At 40.1% G+C, this 14,870-nt stretch overlaps 2 protein-coding genes across 5 annotated transcripts in view; both read right to left on the reverse strand.

Annotated features, from left to right (window-relative positions):
- The window catches only part of fam13b (family with sequence similarity 13 member B), an 88,431-nt gene extending 86,848 nt beyond the window's left edge, over positions 1-1,583 (reverse strand). For all 4 annotated transcript variants that reach the window (XM_083980674.1, XM_083980675.1, XM_083980671.1 and 1 more), the window contains exon 1: positions 1,326-1,583. The gene's annotated coding sequence lies outside the window, so the exon portion shown is untranslated. The remainder of the gene's footprint in view (positions 1-1,325) is intronic.
- A 2,335-nt stretch (positions 1,584-3,918) lies between these two features.
- On the reverse strand, positions 3,919-11,845 carry cxcl14 (chemokine (C-X-C motif) ligand 14). The gene is made up of 4 exons (XM_083981009.1): positions 11,434-11,845; positions 9,709-9,814; positions 6,211-6,324; positions 3,919-4,799 (listed from the first exon to the last, which is right to left on the reverse strand). The coding sequence occupies exons 1-4, from the start codon at positions 11,495-11,497 to the stop codon at positions 4,784-4,786; spliced, it is 300 nt and encodes a 99-aa protein (XP_083837135.1). The 5' UTR covers positions 11,498-11,845; the 3' UTR covers positions 3,919-4,783.
- Between the last annotated feature and the right edge of the window lie 3,025 nt (positions 11,846-14,870).

Below are 14,870 nucleotides of genomic sequence, written 5' to 3' on the forward strand. Positions count from 1 at the left end.
AGCTGCCCGGCCACGGATATTATAGCTGGAAAATTACCTGCATGTTCCATCCACAATCAATGCAGTGTCACTGAACTAATCAATTGATAGTTTCAGTTCAACAGTGCTTGAACTTTGTACTGCTCATGCAACTAACTATGTCAGTGTTTGCCTGTATGTTGTGCTGCACACTAATATCCTGCAGTGTAGCTACATCTGTAAATACATGACGGCTCCTCCTCCACTTATTCCTATAAGACACCATATGGTGCGGCCAATCCGTCCTAATTCAGGGCAACGGCTACGGATACGATTATGCAATTGGTAGCCTGCCTATACCATGCAAAAGGATTTCAGGGGGCACCAGAAATGAAAGTCAGCCTTGCTTGCACGAACGACGCTGTTGTTCAATCTATTATTACACACAATAAACTATTAATCAAGGGAAACCAAGGGCAGCCAAACTAGTTTTAATGGCTGTGTCGCCACGGTGCCACAAAAAAACACCAGAACATTCCAGCACAGTCGCCTCCACCACCAGCACCGTGTAGACTTACGGTACTAGAGCATCAGTGTAAAAGCAAAAAAAGATGAAGCTTTCTAACAACACTCAGACCAGAAAACGAAACCAATGTGATCCACACAGCTCGAAAGAAAGAAAGAAAAGAAAGCGAACTCTAAAAACAAAACAACAACACAGGATGTAGGTTTCTGAATCTGAACGCTGTGTGTGTGTGTGTGGACGGACCCAGGTGATTCTCAATTATCATCTTTACATTCCTGATAACAGGAGCAAAAAAAACAAACTACTGTAACTGTAACAACTGTGGAATGAAACTGAAAACAAGAGACACTGTTAAGCTCATGAAAATACTTAAATATATCTCCAAATATTTAATTATTTAACACAGTTTTCTTCTTTCTCTTGGTGCGAAGGAGCCACAGATGTGATGGAACTAACCGTTAGCCGTTAGCTGCACCAAATGAGCAAGAAATTTAAAAATCCACCAACGGTTTTTTTGTTTTGTTTTGTTTTTTAACAACCGCCGCACACTTCATTATTAGCCTCTAAAATAGACACACAACATGCACGACACATAAAACAAAGTCATAAACCACCTGTGAGTGAATTATTAATTAAAAACAAGACAACACAAAAGCGTCTGGCACAGTTAGCTTCGCTTAGCTTAGCTGACTAGCCTAGCCTAGCATTAGCATTAAGCTACCTAAGATAAGATGCTGAGTGAACCAGAGGGAGAAGAAGCTGTTAGCCGGAGGAAGCTAAGCTAATAGGCTAATCAGTCGCTTCCCGGCGGCAGCAGCAGCGGCAGCAGCAGTTTCCTTACCAGGTCAAAACAAACAGCACCGCGGAGCAAGATGCATTAATTTCTTGTTTGGTCGTTGTGTGGCCGACGTCTGGAGAGACGGCAACTTCGACGGGATCAAAGCAGGCGGTGGAGAAATATCGTCGGGAACATAGCAAAAAAAAAAAAAAAAAGACACCCGAAGAAAATAATGTGGTTCCTGTTTTTCTTTCTTTTTTTTGCTCGGACTGGTTCTGGCTCGGATGCCCGTTTCTCAGTCGCAGGTCGTTGCTTAGCGAGTCTCAGACACGCACACACACATACACATACAGATACACACACCCTCCAGGGACGAACCTGCCAAATACTGACCCCGCCTCTTTCACTCTGAGCACAGCGGGAGACAGCTGCCAAATACTGACCCCGCCTTGCAGACAGCAGGCAGAGACAGCAATACTTACTACAGCACAGCCGGATAACAATATAGGCCTAGATAAGATAGATAATATATAGTTTTTGATTTCTTCGATCTCTATTTTTTAAGTCAGCAACCAACCAACCAATCAAGTTTCACTATCACACTGTCAGAGTTTATTTGTGTACCTAACCTTACTTTTTGTGCTCACAGCATTTTAGCTTTTTTGGAAGCAATTTTACACACATTCTAATAGACACTTTATTTATATGATTACACATTACAATGTATGCATGTTGTAGACAAACATCTGAGGCCTCATTAATAAGAAAAAGTGGTGACAAGACATTTGTAGAGGTGCATTAAATTTACTAATCTTACTTTTGTCAGTCCTAAGTACACTTTTTTGGTGTTGCATTTACTTAAACTCAAATAAATCATGTTAGATTTCTTCTGCATGCTTTTCCCCTACATTTAGGTCTTCATAGCGACTGACGTTAGACATTTGCAAAGCCAGCATTGAAATTTTGAACCACTTGGTAATTTTGATTTATTACAAGTAGGCTAATAAAAAATGATCTTATAAAATGTACATGTGAGTTTTAACTGTGACTTATTTTATCTACACTGTCTCCATATATGTGTGAATCAATGTGTTTATGTGCCTATTATATTACCACCTAGAGTTGGCCTGACAACAGTCAGCTGGTATATAACGCCACCTGGTGGACTGCTTCACTCGCAGCACTTTACTTTGAAGGAGCTCTCTTTGTCTTCCTTCCCCTTTACACATCTGCTTCAACAGAGTTTTTTTTTCCTCCTTTGTCTCAGTTTTGATTGCAATAGATAATCCAATGAATGAAATGCAGACATGAGCTGCTCTAGACATTTATTGCTGCGTTTATTGTTTTATACTCAGTGGAACGTCTACCTGTGTGTTTGGTGGGCCAGTCCAAACACTCACGCTCCAAATATCTGTTACCAAACCAAGATTTAAATAAACAAAAGCAAAAACAACTACAATGCAGTAATACAATATGCCACTATAAAGTCTTAAGGTGAATTCATTCTCACTAACATATAGGCTATACTGGTCCATTTACAAAATGCTTCTTTATATATATTTATATATAAGATATAAAACAAGAGTAATGCACATTCTTCAAAAGGTAAAAGAAAATGTGTTGTTTTTGTATATATGCAGATATATTTGTGTGTGAGTTCTGTTTGGTGGCAACAAAACAACACCCAACAGTTATTATTACAAAGTGTATCCACAGCATACAAAGTAATAACACAATTGACAGTATTGTTCAGGAGATCTACAGGAAGAGAGATCATAAAAGAGCAGAGTATCAAAACCCGTGTCGGGCTGTAGGAGACAGTGAAATGATCATTAGCAGCACAAATGAATAGCCTGTAATATGTCTAAATGTACACTGGGATGTCATTTATGAGGGCTGTTTTATATGCAGACACAGGGAGTATAATTTGAATCTTCAAATTGTCTCTTTTCAGAGCTTAAAAAAGAAAAAAAAATTGTTACCTGTGAAATGTGGACCTGTACTTATTTTCATAACATGACAGTCTATAGACATTTTTAAAGAATAAACTTGATAATATAATGCACTTTTTTTCTTATTGTCAACAAATCAAATGCAAAAAACAAAACCATCAATTAATCAACCGTACTAGTAAGTATAGTCTGTGTATGAAAAACCTGATAGTTTCCTCCTCTGTGTCATAGTCGTTCAGTTGTTGTCAGTGGGTGTCACTGTTGCACTGGCTGATATGGTTCCTTATTAACACTACATGGGCACTGTAGTTTAAAATGCACTAGTCACTGTGCTGCTATAAACACTCAGTAAGGAGCCCAATGTGTGCAAATCCACAGCTAAAATAGTAAGAAAAAACCCTGTTTGAGTTCTGCTGACTAAAAACTACAGTGCCTACCTGTTTAAAGTATAAACATTTAAAAAAAATTAAGACTTCAGCAGGAATGAATGGGTTATTTTTACTGGATGCTGGTTCGCAAAAAACAAAAACAAAAATACAATATTATCAGTTTTATCCTTTAAAGAAGCTCTCATAGCTCAGTACCATGGTAATGTAGGCAGTTTGTATTGTTTCATTTGTTTCAACAGGTGGAACAAAAAATGTCAGAGTATATAAAAGTTAATATATATCTTCTCATGTTGATGTAAACTGCAGACAGTCTTGTTTTTTTTGCTTTTTTTTTAGTGTTTTAATCATCACTCCAATCTACAGACTGTAAAATGTATGTAGCAATGGCACATACTGTACGAACTATTTGTATTCTTTAATATCTACTGAAACTGCAACCTGCAGGTTTAGTGAGATAGTATTTTACAAAGTGTGTGCTGCAGAGTGGTGTGTTTGTTTTGACACGTAGAACTAGCATGGACCTGATAAACACACACACACGCACACACACACAGTGGTAGATCTCCTCTATCTGACTGAACAATAGAAACTGATGTATGCGATGTGTAACCACCTCCTCTCCTCTACAGACTCACCGAGAGCCTTCGTCGCAGCTCTTCTACTGTACTACAACCTCTTAAACACAGGTACACCAGATCCTAAAGGTTGGCATTGTACAAATATCACACCTGTCATGTTGAATACAGAGTAGTGAAAACAGAAACATCTACACTGCATCTGTGTAAGGAAGGTTTCCTTGCAAAACGACACATTCTTCATTTTGATAGAAGCCTAAAAAACCCGAAGCAAAAGAGAAATCCCTTTAAATTGTATCTGGACAAACCTACAACTGTTTGAAACACGGACAGTGTTGTGCGTTGACAAGAGTAACAACTACAGTTGTAAAGACTGGAGCGGTGAGTGGCTGTAACTACATTGATGGCCGACTAAAAAATGAGCCCACCAGCTTCTATACGAACTAAAGATATCTCTTAATGCGTTTGACAGATCTCAGGCAGAAGAGGGAGAAGTACAGTTTGATTGTAGATTACATCTTGCACTTCATAAAAAGAGTCCTGGTGGTGGTGATGTTGTTTTGTTTTGTCTCACTTGATCCACGTGTGCTGGAGGAGCCGGCGTTTTAAGCTTCGTACACCCTGAAGAAGAAACAAACGTAGGGTTAACTTTTGCTGTGATTTCAAACATGCACTGCAAAAACTCAAAATCTTTCCAAGAATATTTGTCTTATTTCTTGTGAAAATGTCTCATTTCTGGTCAAAACTAATCTCTTTCCACTTAAAATAAGACACATCACCTAAAAATGAACTTGTTTTTAGTTAATTTTCACTTGTTTCAAACAAATTTTCACTTGAAATAAGTAGAAAAATCTGCCAGTGAAAGCAAGTTTTTTGTGCTTGTAATAAGAAAGAAAAACTTGCTCCACTATCTACTAGGATTTCAAGTTAATATATGCTTGAAAGAAGTAAAACGTGTCAAAAACAAGCTACTTTTTAATGTGATGAGTCTTATTTTAAGTATAATGAGATTTGTTTTGACTAGAAATAAGACAAATGTTCTTGATAAGATTTTGAGTTTTTGCAGTGTGTATCCATTTCTTTCTTAAAGATTTAAGATTCTGTGGCTGCATTCACTTCACATTTAAGTTTTCTGTCAGTTTTCTGTATTTTTTTCCCTCCCTGGTCTCTGGACAAACAGAGATCAAATGTTTCTTGTATTGAACGCACCGGCCCTGTGGCTGTGAGGGGAAGGTCAGAGGTTTAATCACTCTCTAATCTACAGTTTCTGTAGAAATGCGCCTGTGTACGACTGCATTGCCCCAGAGCTTCTGTCCGTGGACGTCCCTGACCTTTGACCTCCCTGAGGTAGAGACACTGAGTGGATGAGTTTCAACAAACCAAAATCAATAAAGCTCTCAGGATGTTTGGATGCATGCTTGTGTTAGGTGGGTGAGGGCTGTATGCCATAATTACTTAGGAGTATTCAAGGTTTGTATCTTAATCAAATGGAAAACATTTAATTTTGATATTGATAATAGTTTCATTAATTTTTAGGTTCAGGTCAGCAGATTTTTGCACAACCATGCTAAGAGTTTCCTTATGTTTGCAGTCTTTAAGTGAAGGAAAAACAACCATCTGTTGGCTGTAGCTTCAAAATAAGAGTTTCTCATCTAGATCTCCACCAGGAAGCAAAGAAGCTCATTCTCCACAATGTTGAAGTGGTCATAAAACCAAATGATTACAAGATTGATATTAATCAGAGGAGCCAAAATAGTCAATAGTATGTGTCAAAATAGTACATCTTCTACATCAATAATGTTCATTAACTCTTTTGGCCTAAGCTCACAACAAATCTGCGAATAAATATCATCATCTGAGACTGAGAGTGTTGTTTAATCGCAGTTAGAAAACTGTAACTATTAAATTGCTGCAATTATTTAAAAATGTTTAATAGATTGGACGTAGAACCCAAACCGAGTGCATTGCAACCACATAGTCAGTCTTCTAAACCCAGACGTCTAACTCTGACCCTTTATCAGAGGTTTATTACCTGTGCTTGTCCTTCCAGATGCGGAACCATTTGACCAGATTCTTGGTGCTCTGAAGTTTGGGATGAAGACAGTACTCCTGCCCCTTGAACCGAGCCACGTTCTCCATTGTCACGCTGAGCAAGGGAGCAGAGGAGAAACACATTATTGAACCTAAAAGCTCTAATGTTACTGCCACAACCGTTTGGTTTCACCACTCTGATGAAAGCCTGGGAGCTCAAAATGCGATGTGAACATTTCTGAAAGAAGAAATTAACGAAACATTTGACAGAATAATTCAACCAATTCATTTCTCACCTCCCTTTGACCTCCCAGTGCAATCACATGGCTCAATATAGTTTGATCAAGCTGCACAATATATTTGGAGACCAAGATGTTCAGTAGTTTGAGAGAGAGGGTTGAGATCAAATACAAGAGCCACCTTGTACTATGTTGCTTTAAAATGAACTTCAGAGGAGCTGAATGAAGTAAAAAAACGACGATTTGAACTATTTCAAACCATCTGAAAGCTTGTCTGAATCGGGTGAATGGAAACTTGTCAAGTTGTGTCATGGTTGACATGTTTTTGCCCCAAACCTCAGCTGCTATTCTTTGCTTCCCTCAATAACATTTCCGCAGTTTAATGCCCTCCCGATTCAAAAGATCAGCTCGCACTCGGAGGCCAGTTCCTGAGCAATGAAGCAATATTATGAAGGTGCCTCTTATAGATGTGACATGTAAGCTCAGTGAATCAGCCGGTCTGTCTGTAACCCTCCGCTTCAGGCAACGGCAGAGACAGTCTGCCTGCATGTGGCATATTCAGGCCAAACAAGAGAAATGTGGGAAAAACACCCACCGTGCCATGGGGCCTTTCCATCCAGTGACACACTCAAAGGCTCACGAAAATCATGAATGTTCAATGAGCTGACTGAGAAAGAAAAGACTTGACTCTCGATAAAATGTTGCATTCAGTAATTATAGGGATTAGATTAAAGTGTTTTGCATCTATTTTCCTGCCCATTCATTTGTCACTTTGTTTGGCTATTGAGGTTTAGTTGGGCGGCTCTAAATGCTTTGTAATGGAAGAACTGAGCACTGTGTTTGATAGAGAGAACATGAAAGTGCTTTTTGTATGCGTGCATGCATGCCAATGGTCTCATATCTGTGGGGCTGTAATAAACCCACCTTCAGTGTTCATCCATGGCTGCTTAGCAGGGGTTAAATTTTACCTAATTACTGTGTTAATCTGCGCTTTAGTTCCTCCTCATTATCATTCACCTGGGCAGCTGAAGTGCAGCCACTGGCTCTAAAAGCTCATATGGTCCGCAACATGTTTCATGAGCACAGAGGGAGAAGAGACATTAAGAGCAAGCCAGAGAGGAACACGAGAGCCTGAACTGATGAAGGCATAAAACAGGGCTGAAGAAAAGAAGCAGCGAAACAAAAAACACAGACGTGATGGAGAGGGCTGAAGGGCATGCAATTAAAAACATTATATTTAAGAGCAAGAATTAGATAAAGTTGTAAAAGGAAAACAAAAGGGAAATACAAAGAAATGAAACCAAAAACAAAACATAACATAAAAATAAGGCAACAGAAGGGACATTTCACGGCTCTCAGCTCGTCTGTGTTGTGGTTAGGAGTGGTCGCCCAGAATGCCAAGCTGAGTGTCGCAAGCCAAATGGCCACAACAAAGGCCAGAGGGGGGACTCTCTCACTCATTTCTCTCCTGCTCTCTTTCTTTTTGTGGCTTTCCGGAGCCCGCTGAGGCTCGTTTTTCACTGGGCACCAGCGGCTGGTGGCCCCCATCTCATGCTAATAGAGCGGCCTTAAATAATAGTTACGTAGTGGGTAACACCCACCACAGACCTGTGAGGGTCCACAAAAGAGGGAGTCTGATCTCTGGCACGCACGCACATGTAGCCTACGTGCACACGCACTTACACAATTACCACATGGTTAACGGTTATCTCACAAACACTACTTTTTACTCTTACTCATCTACCTTTATATATAGACTCCTAAGATGTTATCTGTGAATATTAAGGTTTTGCTGTCTCATCATATGTTGATTATTGTTTGATATAGATTATTATTGTTTTGTGTGACCAACCAACAATCCAATATCTGAATATTTATAATACATAATATAAATTGACATAATAAGTACATTTTGTACATTAGAGCAATTGGTTTTCATGTCTTTTTTTTTTTTTTTAATTATGAAGCAGAAACTTCTCTATAACACTGTAAGTATGTGTGCAGGCCCTAGAAGTAGTTGTCAGGACTTCTGTGGTCTTCTATTATTTCTAATTCAATTCAATCCCTCAGAGAGAGGCCAATCAGAAGAGAGACACAGAGCCTCCTCTCTTCTGATTGGTTCCTTTACCTCTTGTCGGGTACAGCTCCAGAGAGAAGCCTGAGAGAGGGGATATAAAAGTACGACTGCTCTGCCACAACTAAATATCATAATTTGAAGAGTATAAAAAGAAGGCACAGCGCCTCTGTGTGATTTATAGGATATTTTATATTATACCTGCATTTTGTTTTCATTCATGGCTTGTTGCTGTTACTCGGCTCTTTCCCTGTGTCATATTGTGATTTGCCAGCAGGGGGCAGCAGAGTTTGTGCCTTTCACACAAAACTGGCTGGAGGGAGGCTGATATAACATTCCCATCTGTTGTTGCCCCTTCATGTATAACTTCGGCATGTAAGTTAAATTCCACACAGAAATCACATCTCACATTTCCAACTCTGGGTGAGACTCGACATCCTCTCACCCCACACAAACAAGTGAGGTTATTTATTTAGGACTGGAAGAATGTCAGGCCGAGCACCACAGGTCATTTCAAGTCTGTCTGGATCTCTGGAGTAGCTAGAGGAGGCCTCACCATCATCAGAGAGGTTCCTGCTGCACTGCATGATAGCTCCAATTGAACATAATAGCTTTCTGTCTGTGCAAGCTGTGACTTAATGGGTCAAAGGTCAGATGGCAGGGGGACAGAGGGGGTGGAGGATCAAATGGACAGTCTGTCTATAAACCTTTTAGTAAGGCTTCAGGGCTTAATGCTTTCATTTATTGTCAGAAGTCTGGAAAGCTGCTGTGCTTGGTCCCCTCACCCACCCCCTCACACTCACTCCCCACCACTTATTCAATTAATAAATCACATTTACCTTCTGGCTGTGGGGTGCAATTAAATCATCACACTGTGAACCCTGCCAGGAGCTTGAAACGCAGATGACAGGATGTTTTGATAATGTCTGTAAAGCTGCCAGATGTTTTTATGGTACCTCGGAGTGCAGTCAGGGTATAGTTACAACTGTATATCTATCTGTTGGACAGCTTCAAATATATCTTATATCTTCTTTTAGGGAAGAAGAAATGGAAGACATGAAGAGGGGATGTTAAAAGGTGGAAAAAAGCTTACAGGGAGAAAAAAAATCGGCTCTAGCAAAAAGAAAAAGAGAGAAAAGGAGTGATAGTTGAAGAGAAAGAAAAGAAAAAAAAAAGTCTCACTCACAATATCATCTTCTCTTGGCAGTACGGGTGTTTGGGTTTGATCTCCAGCTTCTGGACGTCCTTGTACCTGATCTTTGGTCCTTTTCTGGTGCACCTGCACTTGTAGGCTGTTGTTGAGAAAACAAACACATTGCACATTCATCAAACTGTCTTCAGTCCTCAGTGTTTTCTCAGAACAGTAACACAATCTACTTATAGTTTTGGACCTTTAAAAGGTACAATGATATTACAATGAAGCTGTGTTGTGACAGATTAAGTAAAGTCTTCCAGTGAACTGATAGAAAAGTTAATTCTGTGTGATTTACAAACAAATTGGCTTTCAATCAACATGAAATCCGCAGCGTATATTTAATAAACACTCATGAGGAGGATTAGTAGTGCTTAAGTCTGGTGCCTCACTTACTTCAATTTAAACTCTCAATTCAATAACTGTTTAAATAAAAAACGGGTTGATTGGTAAGCATTTCTAAAAATTTAAACTTCTGGGTTGATAGTAAAAGATCCAATGATTTTATGAAAACAAATCAAAGGAACAAATTATGCAGGAATCACACCTGGCTTCAAATGTCCTGCAGAAAACTGACTTTTTATTCATTTAGTTACTTTATTTTCATTTGCAAACAACAGGTGCTGATGTAACTATTTTAATCCAACATCTTCCCCAGGCTCAGTTATCAAGCCTTTTTTGTTGTTGTTGTTGCTGCTGTTGAGGAAATGAGTTTTGCTGGGTTGTATATTTATGATTGCGAGGTGATGACCTGGAGGGTCCCAAGGTTTCCATTCATCCATCACTCGCTCGCTATATGTCCTCCTGACCACCTGCCTCTAAATCTGTCACCAGCCCTCACGGCACAGACACACAGGACAACAAAGGCCAATAAAAGTGAGGAAACACAGAGGATCAGAAAAACAGCTCCAACACAGTCCGATAGAAGGAGATGGGCTCTACTTTCTACTTCTACTTTCTTCTTACTTCTCTTCTAGCATAGGATGTTACTAATCAGCTGTTTTATAAACCATTACATGAGTGAATATATGGAGAAAAGAAAAGACAACCATTGGTGCCGGTGAATGTAGTGCAAAATACAATGTACTCAATATAATGATGTCTGTAACAACTTTTTTTTTTTTGATTAGAAAAAAAAGGCATTTGGTTCCATTAATTTTCACCATTTTCTCCCATCATCCCTTCCACATGGCTCCATGGATATTGGCTTTCAACCATTGCAACTACATATGGTGAGCTTCACTTGGCTTGCCAAACACACACAGTCCCAGAGTGGAGTTCAGGGTGCGAAAAGGCTTGAGAGCGCCAACTTAAGATTCATGATGAGATCAGATTGTATTTGCAGTCTGGCTTTTAGAGGGACCCAGTGTGTTGTTAAAAGTAAAATTCATACAGCTGGTGCATGGTATGTTGGTGATGTCAGCATAGAGTCATTTCATGAACCATGCCAGTACATGCATCACTGGAGCACTTAAAGCTGTTGTTTTCATAACATACAGGAAATCAGAGGATCTTGATTCAAACTAACTTTTGATAGAGTGTTTCTGCACTAATGCTCTTCATGCTCTCCTCTTACACACACGACAAACCAAATGAAGCGTCACAAACATGTATGTTTCCTACTTATTGTTATTCACTAACATCTTCTCCAAAGAGACAAAAAAAGGACAAACTCCAACTAAAGCTAAACAAATGGAGAAAAAGTATTTTTCTTTTTACCTTCTGCGCTCAGGAGGTACAAGGCCACCACTAACAAAAGTAGCACCGCTGTGCACCGATGCATGTCTGCACAAATAGGAACGAAAGATGGATTTTTCTTCTTCTTCTTCAATCAGGCGTCTAAAAAATCCGAGCTCTCCAAACGGTCTGTGCGAGTAAACGCGCCAAAAAATATCAACAACAAAAACAACAACAAAAAAAAGAAAGTCTTTTCGAAGTGCAAATAATATCCACTTGCAGGGTGTTGGACGGCGGAACTGAAGGAGCGCTGAGGGGGTTTCAGCTTTTTGGAGTCTCTTTGGAGCGCTGATTGTGCAACTCCGTCTGTGCGTCCTGAGCGCTTGGATGAATCTCCAATCACTCGCGTCTCTCTCTCTCTCTCTTTCTCTCTCTGCTGCTCTCTCTCTCTCTCTCTCTCTCTCGCTGTGGAGAGGCTGGCAGCAGCTCTTTTAAAAAGCAGCCCGCTGTCCCCCCTCTCATTAATATGCACGGCCAGACAGCGAATCAAACACTTGTGGCCTGCGAGGGAAAAGTGGAGAACGTGGAGAGGGAGGGCGAGAAATTAGAAAGAAAAAAAAACAGAGAGAGAGAGAGAGACACACACACATTAAAATCCATATATTGTCCAGTAAAACGAGGGAGGCTCTGATGGACTGTGGTGACTTCTCTCTGTTGGACCTCTGACCGGATCATAACACACTTTAAGGAGCAGGCTCTGTCTATAAGATCCTTCACACTGGTTTTGTGTTTGAGTCTCTGAGCTGACTCGAAGTTACTGAGAAGTTCTCAGCTCATATCTGGTCTCGCTGCTTCTTCTGACAGCTGTATATAAGAAAACACATCATATAGAGCATTTAGGCAACACAATTAGCAGTCTACAAAAAGTCAAACAAGATAGGTTGGTGAGGGAAGAGGGTAGCAGTCAACTGCACTCACAGTGAAGTAAATCTCTGTGGTTGTTGTGAAGCCAGTTCACATTTTGCATGTGGCTTCCTATCTGCTTTATCTGCCGGTTGCTGGCATTTGCATAAGCATGTCTGATAAACACAAAAGAAAAACAATATCACACATGAACTGGATTTACTTGTGAACTTATTACCTGCATGGTTACACTAAAGTGGACATGGTATACGGTAAAACTGACAGTCTGGATGTTGAGGATAATAAGGACACGACCTCAAAGACTCAACTACATTTGTTATATGAAAACCATGAGGCTTGATTTGAAAGCACACAAAGCTGGCAAGACAATATTATTCTTATAGTTCCTATACGTGTGTTTAACATTGTTACCACTGGCTGCTGACATCCTGGTTATGTTTTTCTCAGTGGTGCATGGAAACAGCAATGATGAGTAAAAAAAAAAATTGGACTAGGGTTATCTTAGGATAGGGATTTATTTATTTAAAAAAAGGACAATGCAAAAATAAACATGAATCTCATAGGACAAGAAAAGATGTCTTGAGCCAGGTTAAAGCAGCATTTGCTAATTTCCAGGTTGCAGGCTGGTGTTTTTGCATTGGACTGTCACTGGTGGGACACACCGGTATCGCTGCAGGAACAATCCAGACAAACTTCACTTGCAATAACTGATTTTCTTTGGCCACTAGGGGGCAAGTTGTGAACAAAACATCCACATTTTAAGGTGATATTCTACATTTTAGCAAACAGAGAGAGAGCAACATCTATTAATCATTTGGAGTTGTGTTTCTGGATTCTCATTGAATGGAAAACCAATATTAATTTTCTTCTAGCAGCTCTTTAGCCACTAATCAGGCACGTGCACACATAGGGCCCAAAGGGTGCTTGAGCCCCTGCCCTTTGTGCCTCGTATTAAAAAGTGCCCTTTTTTTATGCTTTTTTTTTTTTTTTTTTTCAATAAATGCATTCCTGTTGTGCATGAGGATGTAAACAACCGCGCTGTAAAAATGCCACGGTTATCTACGTACGCGTTCCCTTGTAATACACACGGTATTGTGTATGTACGTTGGTGTGTGTGTTGTCCGCTGCTGCTCCGCTCTGTCCCTCACTGAGGGGCGGGAGGGGGCTGCCCCGCGGTGCGCGCTCCCTCACATGCACGTCCAGCACGTCCAGAGAGAGAGAGAGAGAGAGAGAGAGAGAAGCTGCTGCCTCATCGATAACCCGCACATATATGAGACGTGACAGTGGAGCGACTTGTGTCGAATCTCGTGAGTTATAAATCCACCAACATAACTTCCTTGTCGGTTCTGACAAGTCGCCGTCCACTTATTCAACGAGCTTAATAAGAGTCATATTTAAGAAAAGCGCCCATTTGTGTTTGTTTAGCTGACTGCTTACTGAGTTAAGCCCCACCCCGTCCTCTGTCTAACATCACCTGAATGTAGTGAACAGCAGCAGCAACAGATATTGAGTTACTGTAATTGTGACGTTGCTGTGGTAAATATTGCTGCTGTTGGTAAATATGCACAGTAGCAGTCACAGTAGTCATTTCTTGGTTTTGTGTGTGTAGCCTGTAGGCTTAGCCTACTTTTTTTTTCTTCTGCAAACCATGTTAATGTGCACCCAATACCATATTAGCCTTAGCCACCAGTTCAGAAGTCATGACTCTGTTTCGGGAAGTTGGGAAATTGGTCCAGCATGTTGACTGCAGTCCTGAAGGCGTGCAGGCTTTCTTTACCGACTAAATAGTAACTGTAATTTATTTTAATTTATTTATTTTTATATTAAGGCCTGAAAAAATTGTACACTGCCCTTTTCTGATGTTGAGCCCCTGCCCCTCTATAGTCATGTGCACGTCCCTGCCACTAATTGCTCCACTCTGTTCACTAACTACTGTAGTCTCTAGCTGCGAGTGCCTGCTGGGCAGGTATTGTGCACTGCATTATAGAAGCTCTCTGTTTTGTTTTGTTTTTAATCTGAAAATGTCCGCCTGCTGTGACCAAAAATCACAATGCAAAAGTGGTGAGAATGAACCAAAGCAGTAAGGGGGCACTGGGCAGCTACACAATGAGCTGAAAGGTGCTTTAAAGCTCCATAAAGCCAAGTGGAGCGTATTCCCTATAGGTTCATCACTAGGACTGACTCCTTTCACATTCATTGTTTTTAAATAGTCACTGTCACATTCAGCCATATTGTTATTTCAAAAGCAAAGATTACAACTGCTATATGTCCTAAAAAAAAAAACAGAGACAGAGCAGTTGCCTTGAATCTATCATGTCTTTTGAATGTTGTCACAAACTGCAACTTTGCATTTTAGGTTAATTCAGTTGAGTTTTTTTGTGTCGAAGTATCATTTCATTTAAAATCTTTATAATTCAGTCGTGGTTCTACTTCTGTGGAGGCAGTGGTTTAAGTCTAACCCTCTGTTCTTTCCTCTGCATATGAATAAATGCAGCCATTGTATCTGTGGATGAACCTTTGGCCTGTAAGAGATAGCCCTGAGAAGAAGGTCTGAC

This window comes from Trachurus trachurus (genome assembly GCF_905171665.1).
Source record: "Trachurus trachurus genome assembly, chromosome: 10".
Taxonomy (NCBI): domain Eukaryota; kingdom Metazoa; phylum Chordata; class Actinopteri; order Carangiformes; family Carangidae; genus Trachurus; species Trachurus trachurus.